We start from the raw sequence: 26,818 nt of genomic DNA, 5'->3' as shown, positions 1-26,818 counted from the left end.
GGTCACCTGTTCTCACATATCCAGAATAGTCACAGCCTGACTGTGAAGGGATTGTTTGAAGTCTGGTGGCCCTGTGTTGGAAGTTGAAAGATGACCTGACCAATGTCCCTTTCCCAGGCTTCTCTGAAATACTACTGCTACTAGCAGCAACAGCTCTTGAGCACATACCACCTACTGGGAGTGTTCTGAACACTTTATCTGTATAATCTCATTCAATCCTCGCAACAGCCCTTGAGGGTAAATATAATTATTCCCATTTTCTAGATGGGATAACCAAGGCCCACATAAGTAAAGTCGCACATTCAGGTAGTAAGTGGCAGAGCCAAGGTTTGGGCCCAGTGCGAGTTCACTCATTCCAGAACCTGGGCTCTTTTCATTGTGAGAAAGATCATCTTGAGGTAGAGAGGAACTCAGTGAGTTCACTGCCTAAATTTCTTCAGTGCTACCCTCTGTATTCTGAGTAAAATTTGAACTCTTTACCATAACGTACATGTTCTAACCCTGATTAACTCCCCAAGCTCATGTCCTACCACTTTCCCCCTTGCTGTCTTTCAACCAAGCTGGCCTTCTCTGTTCCATGAACACAAGAAGCCTGTTCTTGCCTAAGGCCTTTGCAGTTGTGTCCGCTCTACCCTTCCCCCATGGTTACGCTCCACTGGCTTCCCTGCCCACCGTGACAAACACGAAGAATGTTAGTTGGACTACCCCGTCACTCGATCATCATCACTTTGTTTACTGTCTTCACTCCCTTGTCTACTTGGCACTATCGGGAATTATTATTTTCTGCTTATTTCATTAATTTACTTTCTGTCTCTCTCTATTACATTATCAGGCTTAGAGAGGGTAGGGATCTTGCTATACCCTGAGCTTAGCACATTGTGTCACTTATAACTATACAGTATTTTTCATGTAAGAAGATGCTCAAGGGGCCAGCCTGGTGGCGTAGTGGTTAAGTTCACATGCTCTGCTTCAGTGGCCTGGGGTTCATGGGTTCGGATCCCAGGCGCAGACTAACACACCCCTCATCAAGCCATGCTGTGGTGGTGTCCCACATGCAAAATAGAGGAGGATTGGCACAGATGTTAGCTTGGCAACGATCTTCCTCAAGCAGAAAGAGTAAGATTGGCAATGGATGTTAGCTCAGGGCCAATCTTCCTCACCAAAAAAAAAGATGCTCAATAGATATTTGTTGAATGAATGAATGAATTCCACCCTCCATGGCCCCTTGACCAGTGAGGAACTTTGCTAATCCACGTCCAGTAAATAAGCAGAAACCAGAAAATACAGACTGAGCATCCTACTTTAGGGAATAAAGTAGAGTTCTTGTAGCCTGAAGTTCAGCACTTAATGAGGGAAAAGAGAGAATGTCTTCTCAAAGCTTAGGGATATGAGTCTTAGGAAAGTAATATTTTTTAAATGAGGGAATTTTTTGGCTTATAATTTGAGCTTCTACATTTGGATTTTGCAAGTAGAAAGTAGCTTCCAAATCATTTCTTTTTCCCCCTTTTGTTTAGGGTCTTGGATTATAGCACTTTTATTCCTCTGGAATTCAATTTAGTATTCATAAACACAAGTTCTTTAAAAACAGATGTTTGATATAAGGATTTATTTTATTTCACCTTCTCTTATAGCCTGAAGTTGACTGATTTATTGCTTACTGCTTTGGAAAATCCAGTGAAATGTGTGGAGGACAATGTGGAACAAAAGGTAAGTCTTCCGTTATAGCTTTAGTATAAATGAGAAGGAACAACTTTTTGAGCTGAGTGTAAAATATCAGTAATGTGAAAAATGCTTTGTCCCTGCCTGGGCATCTCAGCAGCATTCGGCTTCTGACACCTGGATGCAGGGTGCACTGGTGGCAGCTTGCACTGGCTGGTCAAAGCCAATTGTTAAATTTTCAGAAATGTGGGAGCCTGGTGACAGTATGTTGGTAGCTTGAAATGGGCAAGATGGGAATATTTACTTCACAGAAATTGACAAACGCTAAAGATAAGTTCTTGTTTTTTTTCCTGGAGAACCCATTATGAGACATTTATCAGCACACCTCTACCTAAATGGAACCCAGTTTATAACTGGATGTATTTCTTTTAGACCCTCTCCTAGGGAAGAATGACTGGAACAGAAAAGCCACTTTAACTTTTCTTTTAGTCTCTTCAAATATGCATCGCCTACACTTTAGCCATTTCTCTTATAAAACTGTAACTTCCAATAACAATGTCTGTGTTACATAGGAAACAGACAGAATTACTTGTTCAACTAACATTCTTCATCAAGCTGATCAGACACTCCGAAGAATCGTCTCTCAGACGATGAAGGAAGCGAAAGGTACGCTGGGCACTTACAGGCCGGGTAGTCGGCCGGACTCTGCTGCTTCTCCTGTTTCCTGGACACTTGGGTGGGTTCTTAGCTTTCAGTCATAGAGTTTATATCATGTTTTCAGTCTAATATGCAACTCGGTTATAGAAAACTAAAAATTCTACCCCTGGAACTGGGTATTCATCCATCCAGTAGCTTTTTATTGAGTGGCTACTCTGGACTAGGCCTTATTCTAGACACTGAGGAGTCAGGAGGGAGCAGCACATGATAGTGAGGAGACAGACAAAAACACAAATATATGACCGTCTGCCAGTGCTCTGAAGAAAAGTAAGGTAGGGTGAGGCCGTGGAGAGTGATGGGAGGACTTATTTTTAAAAGGGGAATCAGGAAGGCTTCTCAGAGGAGATGACATTTGAGCTGGGATGTGAATGAAAGGAAGGAGCAAGCCCTGCAGAGGGAGATCATTCCAGGCGGTGGACACAACAAGTGCGGACGCCCAGAGGTAAAGTTGTTTGGTAAGTTCTAGAACAGAAAAGAGGCCATTGAGTCTGGGGTGAAGTAAGGAACAGGGAGACGTAGTCAGGGCCAGATGTAAGAGCAGCATGGACTTTGAGCAAGCTCTGTATCGTCAGTCTGAACTTAGATGAAATATGGGGTAACTGTGGGTTTATAACATAATTCCTTTAGGTTTTAAATATTGAACTCTGCTATATTTAAATTTTTATTTAAAACATAGCAGCTGCTTAACAGTTCTTTTTTTTTAAAAGATTTTATTTTTCCCTTTTTCTCCCTAAAGCCCCCTGGTATAGAGCTGTATATTTTTAGTTGTGGGTCCTTCTAACTGTGGCATGTGGGATGCCGCCTCAGCATGGCCTGATGAGCGGAGCCATGTCCGTGCCCAGGATCTGAACCGGTGTAACCCTGGGCTGCCAAAGTGGAGCGTGAGAACTTAACCACTCGGCCACAGGGCCGGCCCCAACATTTCTTAAGCTTTTATATGCTGAGTGCCTTATAAATATTGTTTCTAGTCTTCACAGTCCTATAAAGTAGGTGTAAATGTTACAAATGGGGAGATGGAGGTTCTGAGAGGATCAGGTGACTGGCCCAAGGCTGAGCAGCTACTAAGTTCTTGGGCAACCTGGGCTCAGAGTCAAGTCTGAATCTGGTCTGTGCTTTCTATTAAGCTCCCCTGCATCACCAACACTTATTATTAATACGTTTACAAAAGCTTAGGACATTGGAAAAAGAAAGAATATACTAACCATATTGTGTTTTTCAAACTTTATTTACCATGAAAAATAAGGTTTTATATTGTAACCTAGTGTGTAGCCCGGTACACGAACACACGCATGCATAGAAACAAGTGTCATGAAACCCTCACATGTTCAATGAACTCTACTGTGTTCTATTTGATTCCATTTTAGAGGGACACTGATTGCAACTTGCAGCTCATTTATAGGTTACAATCCAAAGTTTGAAAAACAGAGGACGGGAACAGAAATGGCAGCATTGTTAGAACAGAAACAAAATCGTTGCAGTTCTCTCCCCACCATTTGCCTTTGTTCTGTTCTGTCTATAAAATGAAGGGAAGGGGGAATGGGGTTATGCCCAAATCACTCTTGACTTGTTTCCCACCCATTAAAAAAACAGATTGGGGCGGGGAAGGCAGGTGGTAAGGGAATTGCTACTAGCTTCTAGATCTGTGCTAAGATAAAAATAAAAATTCAGTTCTACCATCGGAAGGTGAAAATACAACCCACAGAATGTGAGAAAATATTTGCAAATCATGTATCTCATAAGGGATTTGTATCCAAAATAATTAAAGGACTCTTACCACTCAATAATAAAGACAACCCAATTTTTAAAAATGGGCAAAGGATCTGAATAGACATTTCTCCAGGGATGATATACAAATGGCCAATAACCACATGAAAACACGCTTGACATCATTAGTCATCAGGGAAATGAAAATCAAAAGCACAGTGAGATGCCACCTCACACCCATTAGGACAGCTAGAATCAAAAGTCCGAGTGTTGCTGAGGATGTGGAGAAATCAGAACCCTCATACACTGCTGGTGGGAATGTAAGAGGGTGCAGCTGCTTTGGAAAACAGCCTAGCAATTCCTCAAATGATTAAATGTAGTTACTGTGGGACCCAGCAATTCCACTCCTAGGTATATACTCAAGAGAAATGAAAACATATGTTCATATAAAAATTTGTACACAAGTGTTTATAGCAGCGTTATTCATAATAGCCAAATGTGGAAGTAACCCAAATGTCCGTCAGCTGACAAATGGATAAACAAAATATGGTATATCCAATGAATTATTCAGTCATAAAAAGGAATGCAGTACCAATACATGCTACAGCAAGGATGAACCTTGAAAACATGCTAAGTGAAAGAAGCCAGTCACCAAAGGGCACATACTGTGTGAGTCCAGTAATGCGAAATGTCCAGAAGAGGGAAGTCTAGAGACACGCAGATTAGTGGTTGCTTAGGGATTGTCGGGGGGATGGAGTAGGAGGGTGATGGCCAAAGGGTACAGGTTTTTGAGATGATGAAAATGTTCTAAAATAGACTGTGGTGACAGTTGCACATATTCTTTGAATATACTAGAACCACTGAATTGTTGTTTAAATGGATAAATTGTATGGTATGTGAATTATCTCTCAATAAAGCTGTTTTTGTTGTTAGTGCTTTCAAGTTGATTCCGACTCGTAATGACCGTCTGCTGTGTACAGCAGAGCGGAACCCTTCCTGGTCTTTTTGCTTCACTGTCTGATCTTCCAGTGCCAGTCACAGGGTTTTCATGGCCAATTTTTTCTGAAGTGGGTGGCGAGGTCCTTCTTCCTAGTCTGAGTCTGGAGGCTCCGCTGAAACCTCTACACTGTGGTTGACCTTGCTGGTATTTGAAATGCTAGTGGCACAGCTTTCAGCATCACAGCAACATGCAGCTGCCACAGTATGACAAGGGACAGAGGGGTGGTGTGGTTCTCTGACTGGGAAATGAGACCCAGGTGTGGCGGTAGGCGGGCCAGATCTTAACCACTAGACCACCAGGGCTGGCTAACAACAAAGCTGTTTAACAAAAAAATTCAGTTCCTCGGTCACATTACCCATATGGCTAGTGGCTGCTGCACTGAATAGAACAGATGTAGAACATTTCCATCATTGTAGAAAGTTCTATTAGACAACTGTTCTACATATTATCAGTTTCAAACTCAAATTGTCATTTTTTCTATTTCTGCTTTTTCACCTTACTGTTAGTTCAGTAGACTGTAAGTCAACTATCTTGTCAACAACAAAAAAATCCCTTTCAGGCTTGTCTTTTCTGCCCATGCATTCCACAAATTATTTAAATAGTTTGCTTGTATCACATTAATGTGACCTTTTGTCTATATATTACACCAACTTGATTGGTAATTTATAGAAGAATCTGATTGGTTTGTGTAAAGTATTCAAATTAATTTCCTAATGTCATTAGACACCCCTGCTTGATTTAACTTACACAAATAATTTGAGAATATCTTTTTATTTGTAGATGCACAAGTGCTTCCTTACAACTTGAAGCTTCTAGCAGAAGAACTTAACAAGCTGAAAGCAGAGTTTTTGGAAGACCTAAGACAAGGAAACAAAAAATATCTGTGCTTTCAACAAACCACTGACATAGCAGATGTTATTTCTTCTTTTCATTATGAGAAAGATAACACTGTACAGAAATATTTCTCAAAGCAGCATTAAAACACCTGAATTTCTAATCAAATGTCTGATTTTTGTTAAGAATTTGCAAACTAAAACAATTTTGTATTACTGAATGTTTTCTAGGCCAATGATGTGAACTGCCACTTATTTTTTTTAAAAAATCAGTCAATTCTAAAAGATCCATTTGTCAAAACAGAAATTATTCTTCAGTCACTTGTCAGATGTGACATGGATAATTACGCATTGAGACAGCCTTCCTCATTTATGTGCCAGAACCATTGGGGTGGGGCTGGCGGGGATAGGAGTCATGTTGAATGGGTCTTAAAGCAAAGAAACTAGGAAAGAGACAATGTTTGCATGTAGGTAAGACAATGCAAGGAGCAGATGTGTGAAGTGTTTGTTTTCAACTCTTGACAGATCTTCTCCTGGGTGTAAGGCATTCTACTAATTCAAACCAATGTAGCCATAAAACCTTTTTTTTTTTAAATTAACATTTTACATACTGGAAACTTACTAAAAGACTAATTGGATCCTAGTTTTCAAGAAAGAAAACTCGAGATCATTACAAAGTGTTATTTTTTATTCATATATTACAAAAGCAAAGCTTCATTCACAATATGAACTACATACTAGATATAGTTATTTCAGCATTAAAATGCTTTCTGGAATCCCTAAACAATATAGTGTTTTGCAACCATACTCAAGTTTTATGTTTTGCATACAAAATATGTTCTTTACATCAAAGTACACATTTACAAAAACAAGTTCTAGAAATCATATACCCTCTAAGACTATTTAATGAAAAAGTCCTTAGCAGGGAATTTTTTTAAATACATCCATTTAATATTTTTGTAGAACTTAAAATGAGGTTTATCTCTGAACTTTAGTAATATTCCCTTTGTCAAACAATTCTGCAGATGAATGGCAAACACATTTCTAAAATGAAATAGCACTGGAAAATATCCAGTGGAAGTTTTTCAAAGTAAAAATCTAGGCTCTACTTGAATTTCAAGAAGTTACTATATTAGTAAAATCTGAAATAAAATTATTCCCTGTTAATCTCTTCACAGTTTCTTAAAAAAATATTAGTGGAGATAAATTATCTACCAACTCTAAAAATCTAAACTTACGTTCACTGAACAAAAATAAATTTAGTTTAAGAACATTGCCTGTTAACAGCAAAGTACTATAAATAGTGCATGTTAAACTTTCCCCAGCAACTCATTTCTATATTAAAAATAAAATGGGAGAAACATATTCAATACTTAATGGAAGATACTAACATCTTTCCAAATACAGAATTTAACTCACAGAAAATTTAAATAAAATCCTCAATCTTTAAAAAATAGAATACTAAAAAGAGTTTGTAAGGTAGATTTGCTTCAAAAACTTTAGTGCATTCAGAATTGTAGCTTTCAAGCATCGACACCTTTGGAATACCAACTGTGCTCTTTAAGTCATAGGAAAATTAGAATTATACATTCTAGTTTGTAATTACAAAAGAAAAAAAATCTTTTCTATGTTTAAATTAAAATGCACCTTCAAAACACATCCATCTTTTTCGTTCTCAGAAAAAATCTATTTGTCACTATTTGGCCCAGAATAGCTAAGAAACTAGTTTAACAAGAGAGTTTTTCCTCTTTGTTTAACGAAAACTTTCATTTTCTATTTTGGTGTATTGCTTTTATTTGAAGAATAAAATAGAAGTGAGAGGGAAGAAAATAATCACAAAAGCTTCCAAATGACAGGAACCTGTTTCTTTCTGGCAGTAAATAAATACTAGGGCCAAGTTATACATTTGAAAATGGTTGCATTAAAACTGATCTCAGCAGTGAGCAATTTAAGCAACAGAGAGAAACAGAAGTATAGATTTAGAGCCTGGGGTTTGACAAGGACGAGAGTCATAGTTGTTTGGAGAAACTCCTCGATGCTGCTGTTTGAATAATGCCATTGAGATTAGTTTAGACTGGATTTTAAACCACAAGTACTCCTTTTAATGGCTTTCTAGCATTTGGAAGGGAGGGCAGAAGATCCATTAACTTGGCACTTGGGGGTTTTTGTGGACATATACCATCAATATTTCCCTTTTCTGTACTTTAAGAGTAAAGGTCCTTTTTGGTTAATAAATGCTTAATAGTTAGAATAACTATCAATACTAATAAGATAACTTCTCCTTAAGAAGCCAATTAGTAACACTTCCAAGATTTGAACCAAATTAAAAATAAAATTTTTGCACAGTACTCAGAAACCAACAGTTAGTAACAATATATTTTATTGTTTGACCAAGCTCTCTTCAGAATAAGCTAGTTATTACACAATATAAAAACAATAGCCTTCTATTTAAAATTAATTATTCTAGATTTATTTAGCAGGTCTTATTTTTGTAAACAAGTTAAATATCATGTTTAAATGAATTTTATATCTATTTTCACACTTTTTTATCCTTTCCTACCAAGGCGACAAATTCAGTCACAGTTTCCATATAGTTTTGTCACTGTACACGAAAAACTAGTAAAACTGCAAATAAGCATTACAACTTGAACTCACAGAAAATATTTTAAATGGCCAATTCTGAAGAGGAGACCAGAATTCATTTTGGACATATGTTCTCATTTTTCTAAACATTACCTCACCATCACATTTTCCATGTGTTTCTATACCCACCTTTTCTTGGAAATTATGGGCAACAAATAGAAGGCAGGAAAAGGAAATTTCAGAGATGTTTTCTGAAGGACTTATTCCTAGGAATAAGATGGATGACTTGCACTGTACCTCTTTGGTCATCAAAGGAATAGGAGGAATAACAGATTCTCAGTATAGTTATCAACCTCATCTGACACTAAGGGCATCAGAATGAAGGATTTTAACAAAAGGTTCAAATTAAAAGAAAGAAAGGCATCTTCATAGATAATCTTCTGATATGTCTAGCGTTCTCATGTATTTGCCTCTGGTTTTTATAATTAACTAGAAGTATAATAAAAAGAGTCCAATGGAAAATTGATGTGTTTACATTAGAAATTGAATAAACAGGTATTTTAATACAAATTAATCTCCATTTTTCAATGTAAAGTCTTAAGTTTCATTTCAGAACTTTTACCCCATATTTTTATAACTTTAATTTAAAAAGAATTAACTGTTTTACATTTCCCCTTTGGAAAAAATTTACTACAGTGAAATAGCTGTACTATTATCAGTTGAAATCAAACTACTGATTCAACTTAAGCTATGTAAACTAAATAGCATTTCAATTAAGAGCAATTTTAAACACAATTCCTCTACTAAACACTGAAATCAGCTGTAACAGATTTTGTAAGAGAAAGTGATTTATTCTACCATTTTGAAATAAGGTAGAAATAACATCTAGTTCCAATGTATATACTGAAATATCAAGAGTATTGATCAGCCTTGAAGTTTTCATGGACCATAAATGTGGGAAATTTAAATGAACCCCTGTAAGATTATGATTGCACTCAAATTCTCAAATGTCTAAATGAAAGGGAAAAACAGACACCAATGTGCCTAACTGTTCTAATACATAAATGACTCTGACAGATTTTTATGAGAAAAAGGAGAAAATTTTGATTCCACTGTCAAATTTATATTCTATAAATATAATATATAAACTTTAAATTAGCAGACAGCTTGCTAAGGATGACACCCACCCCACCCCCGCTGAAAAAAACAATAAGCAAAACTACAAAACACAAAAAGGTAAAACTAACTAAAGCATAATGTGATTGTTTTCAATCAGTGTTGGTTATGCTGCCCTCTTGCAAAATGACAGGCAAAATCATACTTGTTTTTACATTTGCATCCACATATGTTACACTGAAAAGGATTTTCATACCCATGACATCCCATATGAATAGTGTAAAGAATGTTGTCAGCAAAGTACATGTCACAGTGCTGGCAGTGGTGCAGAAGCTGCGGGTCCTGGACGGGCAGGGTGGGAGCTGGAGTGCTTGGCTGGCTGTTTCCTATGCTAGGAGTACTCGTGTGGGCACTTGGCTCACTGCTCGGTCCTGCCACTGGACTATAGTTCCTCTGACCGTGTGATGGCCGAGGTTCGGGGCTTGTGGGAGAGGAGCTCTGAGGAATACTTGCCGACACGGCAGAAACTCCTGCTTGGGCAGAGGGCTGCTGCATCAGGAAAGGCTTCTCGTCGGGGCAGGGAACTACATCAGGGGATGCGGGGTTTTGGTTTTCAGGTGGCAAACTGGACAACTGTCCTGCTAGAGTTGAGAGCTGATTTAAAGGGTTGTCAACCATGAGTTCTTGGGGATCCCTTGGCAGGCCACCAGTTGATGTGGTTTTCGCCATACTTTCATAGGAGTCAGTCTGGATAGTTGGGATTTCATGGGTAAAATCATTAAGGTAGTCTGGCTTCTGAACCACCATAGAAGGTGGACTTAGGTTGATTAGTGCTCTTCTGCTATAGCCCAGATTGCTTGTTTTCTTCTGTAAAACTCCCCACATTTTCTTGCTGCTTAAGGAAGACCTAGTACCTTTAATTGGTACCATTTTATGCTTGCGCCTTCGATGATGGGACAGGTTACTTCGATCACTGCAGCGGAAGGAACATAATTCACATTTGTATGGTTTTTCTCCTGTATGGGAACGCATATGGGCTTCCAGATGACGCTCATAAGCAGATGCAAATGGACATAAGTGACATCTATGAGGTTTCTCACCTGTTTAAAAAGAAAAAATGGGGAAACAACTGCGAGAGTAGCTCATTTATAAGTTTCATGTTTTGTCCATTTGTTAGATTTAGAAATTGATCAAAAATAAAATGCTTTTCCAAGCTACAGATTCCATGCAATCCTTATCAAAGTTTCAACGACATTTTTCACAGAAATACAACAAAGAATTCTAAAATTTATATTGAACAACCAAAGACCCTGAATAGCCAAAGGAATCCTGAGAAAAAAGAACAAAGCTGGAGGTATCACACTCCTTGATTTCAAAATATACTACAAAGCTATAGTAACCAAAACAGCATGGTACTGGCACAAAAACAGACACACAGACCAATGGAACAGAATCAAGAGCCCAGAAAAAACCCCGCACATCTACGGACAGTTATTGTTCAACAAGGGAGCCAAGAACATAGAATGGCGAAAGGAAAGTCACTTCAATAAATGGTGTTGGGAAAACTGGACAGCCACATGCAAAAGAATGAAAGTAGACCATTATCTTCCATCATACACAAAAATTAACTCAAAATGGATTAAAAAGTTGAATATAAGACCTGAAACCATTGAACTTCTAGAAGAAAACATAGGCAGTACTCTCTTCAACATCAGTCTTAGCGTATTTTCAAGTACCACGTCTGACTGGGCAAGGGAAACAACAGAATAAATAAACAAATGGGACTAGATTAAACTAAAAACCTTCTGCACAGCAAAGGAAACCATCAAGATGAAAAGACAACCTAACAATTGGGAGAAGATATTTGCAATCCATATATCTGATAAGGGGTTAATATCCAAAATATACAAAGAACTCATACATCTCAACAATAAAAAAACTAACCATCCAATTAATAAATGAGCAAAAGATCTGAACAGACATTTCTCCAAAGAAGATATACAGATGGCCAAAAGGCACATGAAAAAATGTCCAACATCATTAACTATCAGGGAAATGCAAATCAAAACTACAATGAGATATCACCTCACTCCCATCAGAATGGCTATAATTAACAAGACAGGAAACAATAAGCGTTGGAGAGGATGTGGAGAGAAGGGAACCCTCATACACTGCTGGTGGGAGTGCAAAGTGTGCAGCCACTATGGAAAACAGTATGGAGATTCTTCAAAAATTAAGAATAGATCTATCATATGATCCAGCTATTCAACTGCTGGGTATTTTTCCAAAGAACGTGAAAACACAAATGCATAAAGATACATGCACCCCTGTGTTCATCGTGGCATTATTCACAATAGCCAAGACTTGGAAACAACCTAGGTGCCCATCAAGGGATGAATGGATAAGGAAGATGTGGTATATATACAATAGAACACTACTCAGCCATAAGGATGAAATTCGGCCATTTGTGACAACATGGATGGACCTTGAGGGTATTTTGCTAAGTGAAATAAGTCAGAGGGGAAAAAGTCAAATACCACATGACTTCACTCATAAGTAGAAGATAAAAATGACAAACACACACATAGAAATAGATTAGATTGGTGGTTACTAGAGGGGATGGGGTGATTAGACACATGTGTGTGGTGATGGATTGTAATTAGTCTTTGGGTGGTAAACATTATGTGATCTACATAGAAAACAAACTATATAACGATGTACACCTGAAATTTATATGTTATAAACCAACGTTACCACAATAAAAAAATAAAATAAAATGTTTTTACCACACACAAAGAGTGCTTAACTAAAAATATATAAATCACTTACTGTGTTCTGGCCAGGAATTTGGAAAAATATCTCTATTGATTCTGAATGCTAATTAAAGGCTTAAATTATGATGACAGTTCTTAAAAAGTAAATAAATAAATAAACAAAATGCTTTTCAGAAATTCACATTTGCACAAAAGCATTAAAATTTGTAAAGAGGGCTGGCCCCGTGGCCAAGTGGTTAAGTTCTCGTGCTTCACTTTGGCAGCCCAGGGTTTTGTCAATTCGAATCCTGGGCGCGGACATGGCACCGCTCATCAAGCCATGCTGAGGTGGCATTCCACATGCCACAACTAGAAGGATCCACATCTAAAAATACACAACTATGTACCGGGGGACTTTGGGGAGAAAAAGGAAAAATAAAATCTTTAAAAAAAAAAAATTGTAAAGAAATCTGCAAGCTTAAATAAAGCTTAAGAACTCATTAGCAACAATTTGAGACATACAGATATAGTCTATTCATCAATATAGGGTAAAAATTGTTATGGCTTCAACTGGCATTTGGGGAAAGAAGAAACAGCACAACTGACAATAATATTTTCTACATAATGATTTCATCAAAAATATGCCCTAGAGTTATATGTTCATATACACATCTATACATGAACACTTCTTCATACACCTTCAGACGCACACACACATATTAGTAGCCCCTCTCAGGAAAACAAAATACAAAAAACTTTTCTAAAAATGTCCTTATATTAAATAAAAAGCTCAAAAGTGCAACGGGCTTCCTAGTCCAGGTATGAGTTTTGCAAAGTATCCTTTCAAAATTGTCAGCACTTCACCTCTGCCTTCCTCCTCTCCTCTTCAGTTGCCAGGATGGACAATTTTAGTTAGTGCTGTTAGTTGAAGATGGCACAAATATGTAAAATAAATATTTGGAATACGAGATTTGGAGTCTTTTATTTAACAAGTACTGAGTACCTGTGTCAGATGCTCTGTTAGGCTCTGGGGGCACAAAGATGGCCCTGACACAATCCCTGTCCTCAGGAGGTTTTCAGGCCACCACAACTCAACATGGGAAGCCATGGGCCACACAGGAGGGACACCTGACCTGGTCTTGGGCCAGGGCAGGGGGTAGTTAGCTAACTACGGTAACTATAGGTGTAGTTAGTTACCCTGTTTACAGAAGGGATGGCTAGGGGGAGACCTGAGGATTAGCAGTGTTGTCTGCAACTGTATTGAAACCTTTTCCCCAGTCTGCAGTTGAAAAGTAATTAGTAAGAATAAAGAAAAAAACATTTTATCACTTCATACAGTCTTCAGCATTAACCTGCCCAGCCTGACAAGCAGAGAGGTGTTGAGAGAAACAGATAGATGTTAAGAGATTACCTGGATCAAGAAGAAAGACGGCTAAGGAAGGGGAAGCTCTACAAGAGCCTCACTTCCTGCTTATGTTGTTACACTATTGCTTTGTAAAAACCTAGTAACTTCCCTAGTTATTCAAATTTTGTATCAACCCCTATTTCAAACTCTCTGACTACTTATACGGCAGATCAACCTGCCCTCCTTGGCCCCTCTCCTGTCCCTAAAGAAATGCCCTCTCCAGTCATTTCTCTGTTACCTGTGTGGATTCTAATATGTTCGATAAGCCGGGCTGTTCCTTTGCTGGCATAGTTGCAGTACCGACACTTGAGCTTCCCATCAAAGGTCCTTTCAAACCCGTCTACTAACATTCCTGAGTTTTCATCCAGGGAAACTTCAACAGATGGGTGATCAAGTCCATTCTGATCACCATCTGTTCCAGCTATAAACAGAGTATAGCAAAAGAAATTACACATCTCAGAATCAACTCAATGTAGCATTTTAGTCCAGTGGTAGAAAATCTTTCATAAATTGACAGTTTACTTAGCACAAAAGTTAAATTCATAAAATAATACAGACTTTCTGAACTGAGGTTAATTCTATACAAAAGCAGTTATTATATTCTGTTTTTGACAACCTTTTATATGGAGATCTCAAGTTACTTACAAATAAATTTCATCAGTCCTCAACATGCTTTTGAAGAAGTGAACAGGGTATAATCCTTATTTGACAGGTAAGGAAACAGAAGGGAGTAAATAGTGAAGGCATAATTACACACGTTTTTTTTTTTTTCTTCTCTCCAAAGCCCCCTGGTATATAGCTGTATATTCTAGTTGTAACACACGTGTTTAAGATTCTAGTCATTTCTACAAATATTATAATTGGCAGACACGATATCACCTAAAATTCTAACTCTCTTTACTTTTGTCTAAAGCAATTAATGTTCTGCACTGTTCCACTCAGTTTATACATCTATTCTAAATTCTGGGTTGCATTTAGGATCTTAAAATTCCAATTAAGCACATACTCTGAATGTTAAAACTGTAAGAATTTGAGAGCTAAAAGATGTTTGTTTGGCTCTTTGCTTTAATCTAACCTGACGACTTCTTTGTATAGATAAAGAAACTGAAGGGCCAAGTGCTCACCATCAGGAAAACCAGCACACGGTGGGGACTACAACCCTGGTCTCCTGAATCTCAGTCCAGGAATCTGTACACTAGGGTGTTAGGAGGGACATTTTTATTCCTACAGCTTCATGGGAAAAGCACCTCTACTCCATCTCCAGGAGGCGACAGTGCTGGTGTGAACAATTCAAGGCCCCTGCTCCACTCTTTCCTCCACCCCTCACCAGAAGAGAAGTGATTTTGCTGGTTGGTGCAAGTCCAATATCCAACAGTGACACTGCACTGGAGGGACAACAAGGCTCAGTGTCTCCCTGTCTCCCATTGCTTTCCCAAGCCAGTGACTGTCAAAATTTAACATGCATATTAATCACTTGGGGAGCTTATTAAAATACAGATTCTGATTCAGTAGATCTGGGGTGGGGCCTGACATTTTGCACTTCTAACAAGCTCCCAGGTGATGCCTGGTCTCTTCTGCTCGGCCGCGGACTACAAGGCCACAGACCATCTGGGTCAGGAGCAGGGGTGAGCAAACTTTTCCTATTAGGATCAGGTAATAAATATTTTAGGCTTTGTGGGTCACATGGTCTCTATCACAATTACTCACCTCTGCTGTTGTAGCACAAAAACAGCTATAGAAATGTAAACAAGCAAGTGTGATGATGTTTCAATAAAACTTGATTTATGGATGCTGAAGTGTGCATTTCATATAATTTTCACACATAATGACGTTCTTCTTTTGATTTTTTTTCCAACCATTTTTAAATATAGGAACCACTCTTACCTTGTAGTTAATACAAAAACTGTTAGCGGTCCAGATCAGACCCATAGACTGTAGTTTGCTGACCCCTGAGCTAGGTTCAGGAACAGATTCCAACCTGTGTGCTAAGCAAACTAGACAAAGTCTATTTGTGGCAGGCTCAAGCGGGTCGCTGCTTTCTCTATTCTAGTTTCTCCTCCTAGATAGGTAAACATGGTCAGCCCTTCCTTCATTTAAAAGAGAAGAAACAGAAACTCCTATTTTGTCTCAGGTCTAACCCAGATTTCCTCATGGCCGAATCCTTTGTGTAGTGAAGGAAGGTGATGCCTGACTCCCTTGTGTCTACTGTTAGCTAACAGAACCTGGAGGAAGGGAAAGGTATTTAGAACCCCTAATTCCGACAAGACCATAATGCATCTCTAGACTATGTTAAGCCCTTGGGGAGCTTCATTCTCCCTCAGTGAAAATCTGACATGTTTAAAGAAGGAAAAAAAACTGCCCTGTATCTTTCTAGGAAAAAAATGGAATGATTCACATTTGTGAAGAGTGGCCTTCATAATATGGATCACTACACACAAACACTAATACACTTATGAAAAGTGAATTATGTGATAGTTTTAAGATGAGCCTACCTCCCTGAAGAGCCTCTGCTTCTTTGTCCCCACTAACTGATCCAGAAATCATGTTCACATGATGGGTCTGCTGAGTCAGGTATTCCTGGAAATCTTTCACAAAATCCAAAGGCTCTGGTTTCTTTTCACCCATCTTTGCTTTTTTGTTTTTTTTTGAAGTTTACAGTTTGTTATACCTAAGGAAAAAAAACAAATAATTTTACACTATTTAAGGAGATTCAGTACATATTAAAACAACCACAGTAGCAAAGATTATTATGTGCAAGGCACTAAACAAAGCAACAGAGAACAGAGCCTTTAAATATCTTATACTCTTCCTGGTGAACTAAATAAGACATATACAAAACGTTGAAACATTAATATATTTAACATTTAAATAAACTGGATTCAAACTTAGTCTTACAGGATGGAAAGAAATTACAAAGACAGAAAAAAGAGAAAAGTCCAGATGAAAGAAATAGGTACATCAGCAAGGATTATCAATGAAGGAGACAGTAAAGAAACCAAGTGGCTTAATCAGGGCTGTCAGAGAATTTTCTGGATGATGGACATGCTGCATATCTGTGTTGTCCAATACAGCTGCTACTAGCCACATGCAGCTACTGAGCACTTGAAGTGTGGCTAATACAAATGACCCGAGTTTTAAATTTTTACTTTATTTCAATTGAAATAGCCAAATACGGCTAGTGACTACCATATGGAACAGCAAAGTCTCTTAAATCATAGGGTTCACATGAATGAAAAATCTAGAAAAGGTGATCTAGAAGAGGGGGTGGCAAACCTTTTCTCTAAAAGGCCTGATAGTACATATTTTAGGCTTTACAGGTTATGCAGTCTCTGTCATAACTACTCAATTTTGTCATTGTATCTAAAAACAGCCACAGACAATACGTAAGCAAATGAGTATGACTGTGTTCCAACACAGCTTTACAAAAACAGACACAGAGCTAGGTTTGGCCTACAGGCTGTGGTTTACCGACCCCTGCCCTCAAAATCCAAATCACCACCTCCACCACCACTCATCATCCTATTAACTCTAAGAATGGGGGGTAAAATTATGAAAGAAAAAAATCCCTGATGCTGATGTACAGAAGGGAAGTCTCAAGTGAGATTTTGTAATCACAAACTAAACTGGTCCTCACGTAGGTTTATGGCCCAATTTCACAAATCAAATAACCAGAAAGTTTTCTAGTAAGAACAAGATGAGGAAGTCTAACACCCAGGAGACAAAAGGTCTTTTCTTCTAGTAAAAATATTTTTATGCAACTGTATAGTTTTCTTAAATATGTCTTATGCTAAAAATATCCTTTCCTAAACTCTATTTAATGAGTAATTTTCTATCTAAAAAAGTTCTCATAAAGCTAAAGATTTGTCACTTCTCAGCATGTATGCTTAACTTCTTCTTGAAGCATAGCATACACACAGAAGAGCACATAAATTCTAAGGGTAGAGGGTGGTGAATTATCACAAAGTGAACATATCCATGAAATAAGCACCAACATCAAGAAACAGCAAGGCTACCTGCATCCCAGGAGTCCCCTTGTGCCCCTTCCAGCGCTACTCTGCCTGTGCCCCAAGGGCTCTGAAATTGCTAGGTCATAGGGTATGCACATATTCAGCTGGAGATAATGCCAAATAGTTTTTCAAAGTGATTATACCAATTTACACTCCTACCAGCAGTGAACAAGAGTTCTATTGCTCCACATCCTTGCCAACACTCAGGTATTGTTTGCCTTTTTCATTTTAGCCATTCTGGTGGGCGTATGGTGGTATTGTTCTGGTTTTAATCTGTTTTCCTTGATAATTAACGAAGTTGTGTGCTTTTTATGGTAATTAGCCACTTAGATATCCTCTACTTCATATTCAGTGAAGTATCTGTTCAAGTCTTTTGCTCATTGTTCTATTGGGTTGTCTTTTTCTAATTAATATGTAAGAGTCCTTTATCATATTCTGGATATGAGTTCTTTATTAGATATGTGTATTTTAAGTATCTTCTCCCACTCTGTAGTTGCCTTTCCATTTTCTTATGGTAACTTTCGATGAGCAGAAGTTCTTAATATAGTCCAATTTACCCATTTTCTTCCTTTACATTTAGGGTTTATGTCCTTGCCAACATCTTACTTGAAGATGTTCTCCTGTATTTTCTTCTAAAAGCTTTATGATTTTTTTCACCTGTCACTTTTTTTTTTTTTACTTTTTATTAAGATGATGATAGTTTACAACCTTGTGAAATTTCACACCTTTCACATTTTTATCTGGAATTGAGCTTAGCATATGATGCGAGGTAAGAGTCAAAATATACTTTTTTTCCAAGGAGATATCCAATTGTTCTGGCAACACGAATTTAATAGAACAGCCTTTCTCCACTAGACTCTATTATCACCTTTCTAAATCAGGTGATTATATATATGTGATTCTATTTCTGGATTCTCTATTCTGTTCCACTGGTCTATTTTCGTCTATCCTCACATTAATACTACACAGTCTTAATATTTCAGTAATTCAAATCCACAAGTTATATTTTTCTTCTTTAAGAATGTTTGAACTACTCTGGGTTCTTTTCAGCCTAAGTTTTCAATGGCAGAACTGCAAGGTTGTGAAATGAGAGGGTTCCATAAAAGCACATTTCCCAATTAACAAAAGCTTGAGTAGCGTTTTAAGAACCAAAACTATTTTAATTGACTTAACTGGAAATAGACTAACCCTTGACTACGTTACTACTATAGATTATATACTGTACAACAGTGCAGTAATATCCTTAGGAACTAATGAAGAACACAGTGCTGTTTTTGATTTCTGACCAAAACCAAAACTCCTGTTTACTGGCTCCAGACTGATATATCTTATTTTTGTATTTTTTGGCTTCCTCTCTCCTTACATCTAATTTGGTCTTTATGCCACACACATTTAGCCAAATAAAGCTGTGCAGGTGACCAAATTCTCACTATTCTTTTTTTTTTTTGAGGAAGATTAGCCCTGAGCTAACTGCTGCCAATCCTCCTTTTTTTGCTGAGGAAGACTGGCCCTGAGCTAACATCCATGCCCATCTTCCTCCACCTTATACATGGGATGCCTGCCACAGCATGGCTTGCCAAGTGGTGCCATGTCCGCACCTGGGATCCAAACCGGCGAACCCTGGGCCACCGAAGCGGAACGTGCAAACTTAACTGTGAGAACTTAACCGCTGCGCCACCGGGTTGGCCCTGTCTTACTACTCTTAATGCAACATTTGTTAATAATTCCTTTCCTCCCTTCTTAGAAGTTACCAAGAGGTTTCAAAAAGGTATTATTATCACTACCCCTTTTCACTATTTTCTAGAAGGTTGAAGCTACTGAAGTCTATCCTCTGGATGAACAGAATATTATAGCATTAGGTCAAACACACTAGCTGTAAGACTCTGAACAGGGACTTCTCTCAGCTTTAGCTTCTTATTTTGTAAAATGGGATAACAGTACCAACCTGCAGTGCTGTTCTAAGTTTTACAGGTATGTATGTGTAAAGTATCTCACATGTGCAGCATATGATATGTTCTCAGACAACAGTAGCTATTTTTGCAGCAAAAAATGGTTACACTTTAGATTAAGAAATTCTTCACTGTCCCATATTCAAAGTGTTTTCCCTTTTCTAAAAGGTCATTAACTGAGCCTCTTATGTTATCATTTTATACATCTGTTTCTTAGTTACAATGAAACAAACATGGTCCACCTTAGTCTCTCATTAATTCATATACACCATTTGCAATTTCCCAAACTCAACTCCTATTATTTTATTCTTTTAGGCCACCTCTTTAAGTCACTTGCTTTAGTCTGGCTCAACTTTCTCAATCTTAAGGATTAGTATTGGTTTCTGAACAAGTTTGTTTCAGTTGCTTTTGCCCATCTTACATGATTACTTTGGTTTTCCACGTTTCCTAATCATTGTAGTATTATCTGTTTTGTGACTATAGCTTTTCCTGCTAATTATTTGTCCTTAAAAATTAGCCCTTTTGGGGCCAGTCCCGTGGCCGAGTGGTTAAGTTCTGCTTTGGCAGCCCAGGGTTTCACCCGTTCGGATCCTGGGTGCAGACATGGCACAGCTCATGAGGCCATGCTGAGGTGGCGTCCCACATGCTACAACTAGAAGGACCCACAACTAAAATACGCAACTATGTACTGGGGGGACTTGGGGAGAAAAAGCAGAAAAAAAAATTAGCCCTTTGGTTAGGGGAAAAAAAAAAGTGAGCCAGTCAGCTCCAATGAAAAAAATTATTAAGAATTAGATCAAGAATAATCTATAATAAGACTCTATTTCAAAAAAGCTGAAAGGAAAAAAGGACAATTCAAAACACACAGGACTAGGGAACAAAGTAAAAATATATATAAAAAAGTAAGAAATGGGGGCTGGCCTTGTGGCCGAGTGGTTAAGTTCGAGTGCTCTCCTTCGGTAGCTGGGAGTTCACCGGTTCAGATCCTGGGCGTGGACCTACACGCTGCTCCTCAAGCCATGCTCTGGTGGTGTCCCACACAGAAGAACTAGAAGGACCTACAACTAACATATACAACTATGTACTGGGGCTTTGGGGAGGGGGAAAAAAAAAAGACGAAGATTGGCAACAGATATTAGCTCAGGGCCAATCTTCTAAAGAAAAAAGTCTCCATACATAATCAAAGAAATCATAATGAAATAATAGTATGAAAAAAAAAGGTAAGAAATATAGCAGACAGAGGTATAGAATGAGTTCCAGAAAGACAGAGGAAAATACAGAAATGTTTTTTAAAAATAATGATCAAGAAATTTCCAGAATTAAAGATCCCTTTTAGATTGAAAGGGAGCATAGAATGCAAAATAGAATATATGATAATAAAACACCACTTAGACACACTATTGTGAAATTTAAAAACCTCAAAGACAAAGAAAACAATATAAAACTTTCTGGAGAGAAAAGGCAGCCCACCCACATAAGAAAACAATCAGACTGAAACAGGAGTATCAATGGCAACACTAGGTGCAGGAAAACTACAGAGGACTCATTTATTCAAACTTAGAATGTTTTAACTTCCTCAAGCTAACAAAGGATATCTCCAAAAATCTATATTACAATTAATGGAGAAAATTTTGATGCATCCCATTTAGAATCAAGAAGGCAGGAATGCTTTCTACGACTACTGCTATTCAACACAGCACTGGAGGTAGAGGCCCCTCACAATAAAAAGGAAAAAAGAAAATAACAGGTAAAAGGTATAAGGATTGGGGGAATATAAGACCAAAAAAAAAAAAAGAAGATGATCTAGGAAATAGTGTTTTTTTAAAATTGTAAAAGCTGTAAGGCCCTACAGAGTGTCTGTGTTTTAATTATAAAAGTTCTAATTAAGAAAGAAATCTGAGTATTTACACTGCAACTCAGCATCACTTCTTGCCAATCAGTTCATACGAAAACTGATATGTTTCCACTGGAAAATATCTGAATATATTTTGATAGGCTTCAAAAGCAAGAAAAATATTACCATATCCTGATTAGAAAGTATAACACTGCTTCGGTTTGTGACAACGTAAAAAAAATGCACGAGATTGCCAGTAAGCAGGCAGAAGAAAATGATATTTTTACACATGCATCTCAAATTTGAAGAACACAAATGAGCCTAATTACAGAGGATGGCTGGCATATTTTGACAGTCTTGGCTATTACCACATTGTCACATTATAAATTTCACTGTGTTCCCTGCCATAAATTGTGTGATTTTCAATCATAATGTATGATGGACTAAAAAAAGAAAAACAAAAACAAACGATACCAATGCAAAAAGGGAAGATAACTTGTAAACATGAAAGAAAACTATTCTTAGAGATTAAATTATATTGATATGGTTTATAACCTCAGACATTCTGCAAGGATTTAAAAATTAAGCATCATTCCATCCCTAAGCATTTTTGTGCCCACTTGACCTACATCACCTCTGTCTCTCTCCCCTCTCTCTCACACGCTCTCTCACAAACACACACACACACACGAACACGCACAGACAAGCCCTTGCAGAGCTCTAGTCTGTGGAACAGACTAGCATGAATGAAAGGTGCCCAAATCTGAATAGAGTTTTGGTTCAAAACCCAGCTTTCTCTATCTCAAGTCAGTATTTCTAAGCACAATAAACAGAAAAAGAACAATAATTCTGAAACTACAGAAGCTTCCCTGATACTGAAAGAAAACAAAGGTTTTATATCCAAACCTATCCTATCCTTTCTTTAATAAAGTAATCATCAGTCTCAGGACTGAAAGTTCAGTCTAAGAACTCCACAAATTAAGTGCTATCTAGAGATGCCTCTAAGACACTGACAAACTTAAGAACCTTTGCAAACATAACATAAAAATCTACCTTATGAAATCAGCGAACTATAATGTTTTAATTAAAAACATCTTTTCTACTAGCCATGAATTCAACACCTTGGAGCTTGTTAGCCAAAAAGTTACTCACACAAAATTTCAATGTGTAAAATCATGTAATTAGAAAAATAAACATATTTAAGAGTTCTCCAATTTTGTTATAGATTTGGGTGGTGTATTCCAAGTCTGATCCACTTTTTCTGCTAATTGACATCTAATTATATCAACCAAAGAGAAGTATTCCCATACGTTATGATTATCATTCCACATGATACAACAGAAATTGAGTCCTCCCTGTGATAACTCTGAGTGAAGTTAAACTAAGGGTCTAGTATGGTATTCTGTGGGGTGTAGGTACATGTCTATCTAGAAACTAGCTAGAATGTACCTAAATTACTTTTATGCCGATAGCTTCTCCCAAATTTTCTGCTCAAGGCTCAAAAATAAGGCTCTCACAAAATAACCAGAGGCCACCCACGCTAGTGAAGGAAAGAAGCATTTGAGAAATAAGCTTTGGTATCCCAAAAGACACAAAAACCTCTTTACCTTTAAGCAGGTAACTTAAACTACTCTCTGATCTTCCTTGGTTTCTGATAAAGGATTTATTCATACCAGGTCCTCTGATCTTTCTTCTTCAGTCTCATATTATAAATGGGAAGTTGTTCATCAATACACACACACATGCACACACAACCTCTTAACCAGGAGCTCACAAAACAGAGGCATCATGATGTGAATTAGAAAACAACCACAACTATGCAATAGAGGTAATACAAGGACCAGAAGAGGCTCTTCCCCTACCTTCTTCCCAAAGTCTATCTTTTTTATCAGCTATGGGAAAATTCTGAGAACAACATGATTAGAGAATGGCAAGATCTATTTTATTTACCTACTATTTTCAAGAAGGGTTACTAACCATAAGGTAGAACGCTTTACAAGTAACTTACTTATATAATAATTTGGGGTTTAGGCAGGCCTCTCCACATAAAGTGATTGCAGTTCAGCAGTTGTGTTTACTTTTAAAGCCTAATGATTGTCATCACTGAAAGATTTACTCTGTCAGAGAATACACATCAGTGGAGAGGTCTGACAAATGAGGCTTGGTTTGTATAGAGAGTAACACGGACCTTCAAAGAGAATTAGAACACATTTCCTCTGATTATAGAACTGTCAAAAAACCAAATTCTTTGAAGTCAAAAAAGGGACATTTTTGATACAAGTTACAAGAAATCCAAAAGGAGAGTCACAATCTAACCTTTTCACCCCAAATCAGTTCCTCCTTTGTCTTGCCACTCCAACATTGATGAAATGTAGAGTAATAAAAATTTACTCTGGAGACACACCAAGGGACTCCAAAAGGCCATGGAGGGAATTTCAACTAAAATTGGAAAGCCACACAGAGGTCTGCAAAGAAAAGTACACCACGAATCAAAACCTTTATGACAAAAACTTAATTAGCATCTACAGGCTTAATAAACTAATAAAATAACTTGTGCCAATTTTACCATTACCAGAAGAGAAAATTAAGCTAAGAGATAAAGAACAAAGCAACAGGTTCACTCCAACAAAAGATCCAAAGAATCACCGAACAGTAACATGCAGTAGTATGACTATTGTTTTTTTCCCCAAGTGGATTTCTTAAGATTTCCTTTTTGGAAAATTTTCAATGTCTTTCTAAATTCAAGTTATTAATTTCATTTGCTCTTAATATACTTCTAAAAGGATCAGGCTTAGTACTGCTGAACAGCTACAGTGGCATAAAAACAATGCGCCAGTCCTACAGGAAAACATTTGTGGGAAAGGGTTAAAAAAACACCCCACCAGGCACACCCAATAGGGGAACATCTGATTCCCATCTGTATTATCCTCTCTAGCGCAGTCCCAAACACTCAGGGCTTTCTAGGAAACACTTTGGACCCCTAGGGGCAAAAAATACCAAACATCTCAATTCGCTGTAACGAATTCCCAAATGTATACTCATCTGTAGCTGTGCTGAAGGCAAGACATAAATCAAAATTAAATGGAATTTAAAAATTGTTAATCCAGACGTTTAAAAAGTCGTTTTAAAGAAGTTTAGTTTCTTCTAAACTGAATTTCCTTAGATCTCACAATTTAAAGAGCCTTTATTTGTTCTCCCGCTTGTCACTCTTCAGTCAGCTTCTGAATAACACATAAAGGGGACACTAAACGGGCCACGTGGTTAGTGATAGCTGGAACCAACCTAACTTTAATTCAGAGTCACACAGTTACCGAACACTTACTAGGTGCATGGCTGGGCTACTCCCACTCCAGACAGTTTAACAACAGACTTAAACCCTGCATGAACCTGAACAGCTCTTTGCTGCAAAGTCCTCCCCCAACCTCACATCTCCCCAAAACAGAGTGAACAAATGGATCCCGCAGTATCATTAGATAAAAGACGAAGGTTTTAAAAGTCCTTCTCCCAACGAGCAGCCGGGGACCGGCGTCGGCGCGGTATCCTCACCAAGATTCGAAGGGACATCCTCACCAGGATTCGGAACACCTAGGAGACCCGCGCCTCGGCTGACCCCCAACCCCTGGGACCCGGTGAAGAGCAAACCTCAGGGCGGCCCCCGCACGACCACCTGTCAGAGCGAGAGGCAGCTTCCGACTCTGGAGCCTCCAAGCCCCTGCCCAACGGCGCCGTAGACCAGGCGCCACTCCTTCGGGGCTCCCGGACCACAGGCACCGCACCCTCCGCACTCGGGCCAGGAACGACCCGGGTGGTGACCCTGCCGGCCGACAGGCCGACCGACCACGCCCGACCCTCCACTGGGGCTGAGTCTCGGGCAGGGTTAGCTGGCCCGCCGCGATCCTGGCTCTTGCTTCCCGCCGCTCCTTCTTAACGGTCCTGTTCAGCCATGTCGCCGCCGTCCGAGCGAGCAGCCTACTACTTACCACCTGACAACCGCACCGAGTAACCCCCACCGCCTTGTTCAACGCCGCTGCCGTCGCCGTCACCGCCGCCGTCTTCGTCACCCTCGCAGCCGCTACCGCCGCCATGTTTGTTGTGTCTCCAGTTCCCTTCCCGCCCCACTGCCTTGCCCAGGTCTCGCGTGAGCAGGGCGTAGAGCGAAAGCGGAGAGGATCCTATCTGTCTCTCTCGGGTTTCCGTAGGCACGAGGGGGCGTGGTCAAGGGGGGCGGGTGGTGAGGCCGAGGGGGCGGGGCCTTGGCGTTGCCCGCCTCCAAGCCTTGAAGCGCTGAGCGGAGGCGTAGAAGAAGGTATTCCAAAGATCCGCTAAGCGGCCAGACCAGCGGCGGGGATGGAGGGAATGGTAATGCGACTGTTGCGCGGCGGCGCGCTGGTGAGTGCGCTCGCGGCGGGCGTCCTGGGGGTCCGGGAAGACGTTAGTCCCGTCGTTGGGGTCTTCTCCTAACGTGACGGCGACGCCCCCTCCTCGTCGTGGGCTCGCCCTCCGTCGCTCCACCAGGTCGGTCTCAGACCTTTGACCGCGGGCCGGCCACAACCCTGACCTTCCTCCAGGCCTCCGGCCGAGCCGGCTCCGCTTGTGTAAGGAGGGCTGAGTGTAGCATCTGGTGAGAAGGGGGCTGAGGTCTGGTCTAGAAGCTTCTTTGGCAGAACGAGCAGCTTGTATGGGATTGCAGAGTAACGTCTGCAAGATCTCCTTTTCAGGCCATTGGGCCCTGGGAGCCACCGACTCTCGGATCTTTGGAGCCATTTTGCAGAGATGTCACCTCTGCGATGCCGTCTTTCCTCAACGATTACATTTCCTCCCCCCCGCCCCAAAAGATTGTGAAAATAAAGGCACAGTCTCATTCTGAGCAGAGTGTATGCGTGTCCTCCGTTCCGCGGCCCTGCTCCAAAGTTCGGAAGGGACCTCGGACTTGGTCGCACTTAACGACCAGACGAATTCCCTCTGCACTTTAGTCCATGGGTGGGACCCGAGCATCTTCCATGGGTGAGCTCACCGCGGTAGAGTGGAACCCGTTCCCGTCTCGCTTCTTAGAGCTTGAGCTGAAACCGGGAATATCCACCTGTTGTACCTAATTCTCCTCTCTGCCCCGACGACGCAAACTGTTGATTCTTCAACCCCTCTTGTGTCGGTGTTCTCATTAACGTTTCTTCTCAACAAGAGATTGCATATATGACAGTGGTCCCATAAGAATAGTACCATACAGCCTAGGTGTGTAGTAGGCTGTCCTGTCTAGGTTT

General features: G+C 39.3%; 3 protein-coding genes across 10 annotated transcripts in view; 2 read left to right on the top strand and 1 right to left on the bottom strand.

Annotated features, from left to right (window-relative positions):
- PSTK (phosphoseryl-tRNA kinase) overlaps nt 1-15,564 on the top strand; it is a 41,312-nt gene extending 25,748 nt beyond the window's left edge. For 2 of the 5 annotated variants that reach the window (XM_008534214.2, XM_070631873.1), the window contains exons 5-7: nt 1,632-1,707; nt 2,232-2,325; nt 5,861-6,082. In XM_008534214.2, the coding sequence (XP_008532436.1) occupies nt 1,632-1,707; nt 2,232-2,325; nt 5,861-6,060 (370 nt within the window). In that variant the 3' untranslated portion in view covers nt 6,061-6,082. Of the gene's footprint in view, nt 1-1,631; nt 1,708-2,231; nt 2,396-2,694; nt 2,832-5,860; nt 6,083-14,865 lie in introns of those variants that run through there. The other 3 variants (XR_011543471.1, XM_070631894.1, XM_070631883.1) reach the window with 3 other exon arrangements.
- Nucleotides 6,581-25,771, bottom strand: IKZF5 (IKAROS family zinc finger 5). 2 transcript variants are annotated; one of them, XM_070631849.1, is made up of 5 exons: nt 25,541-25,763; nt 23,877-24,025; nt 16,263-16,438; nt 14,009-14,191; nt 6,581-10,712 (listed from the first exon to the last, which is right to left on the bottom strand). In XM_070631849.1, the coding sequence occupies exons 3-5, from the start codon at nt 16,393-16,395 to the stop codon at nt 9,769-9,771; spliced, it is 1,260 nt and encodes a 419-aa protein (XP_070487950.1). In that variant the 5' UTR covers nt 16,396-16,438; nt 23,877-24,025; nt 25,541-25,763; the 3' UTR covers nt 6,581-9,768. The 2 variants fall into 2 exon arrangements, with proteins under 2 accessions (XP_070487950.1, XP_070487961.1); XM_070631860.1 differs by lacking the exon at nt 23,877-24,025 and having other exon boundaries at nt 25,541-25,771.
- Nucleotides 25,647-26,818, top strand: part of ACADSB (acyl-CoA dehydrogenase short/branched chain) — a 62,071-nt gene continuing 60,899 nt past the window's right edge. The window contains exon 1 of one of the 3 annotated variants that reach the window (XM_070631814.1): nt 25,647-25,949. In XM_070631814.1, the coding sequence (XP_070487915.1) occupies nt 25,908-25,949 (42 nt within the window). In that variant the 5' untranslated portion in view covers nt 25,647-25,907. Of the gene's footprint in view, nt 26,076-26,818 lie in introns of all 3 variants that reach the window. The other 2 variants (XM_070631842.1, XM_070631820.1) reach the window with 2 other exon arrangements.

This window comes from Equus przewalskii, chromosome 1 (assembly GCF_037783145.1).
Source record: "Equus przewalskii isolate Varuska chromosome 1, EquPr2, whole genome shotgun sequence".
NCBI classification, from domain to species: Eukaryota; Metazoa; Chordata; class Mammalia; order Perissodactyla; family Equidae; genus Equus; species Equus przewalskii.
This window is presented reverse-complemented; position numbering and strand designations above follow the sequence as displayed.

Excerpts from the sequence above, each read along its gene's own strand:
- IKZF5 (XM_070631860.1), bottom strand. The coding sequence starts at position 16,395 with ATGGGTGAAAAGAAACCAGAGCCTTTGGATTTTGTGAAAGATTTCCAG. Across the intron at positions 14,192-16,262 it reads AGCAGAGGCTCTTCAGGGAG|CTGGAACAGATGGTGATCAG; the intron begins GTAGGCTCATCT and ends CTCTGTTTATAG. Across the intron at positions 10,713-14,008 it reads ACATATTAGAATCCACACAG|GTGAGAAACCTCATAGATGT; the intron begins GTAACAGAGAAA and ends CTTTTTAAACAG.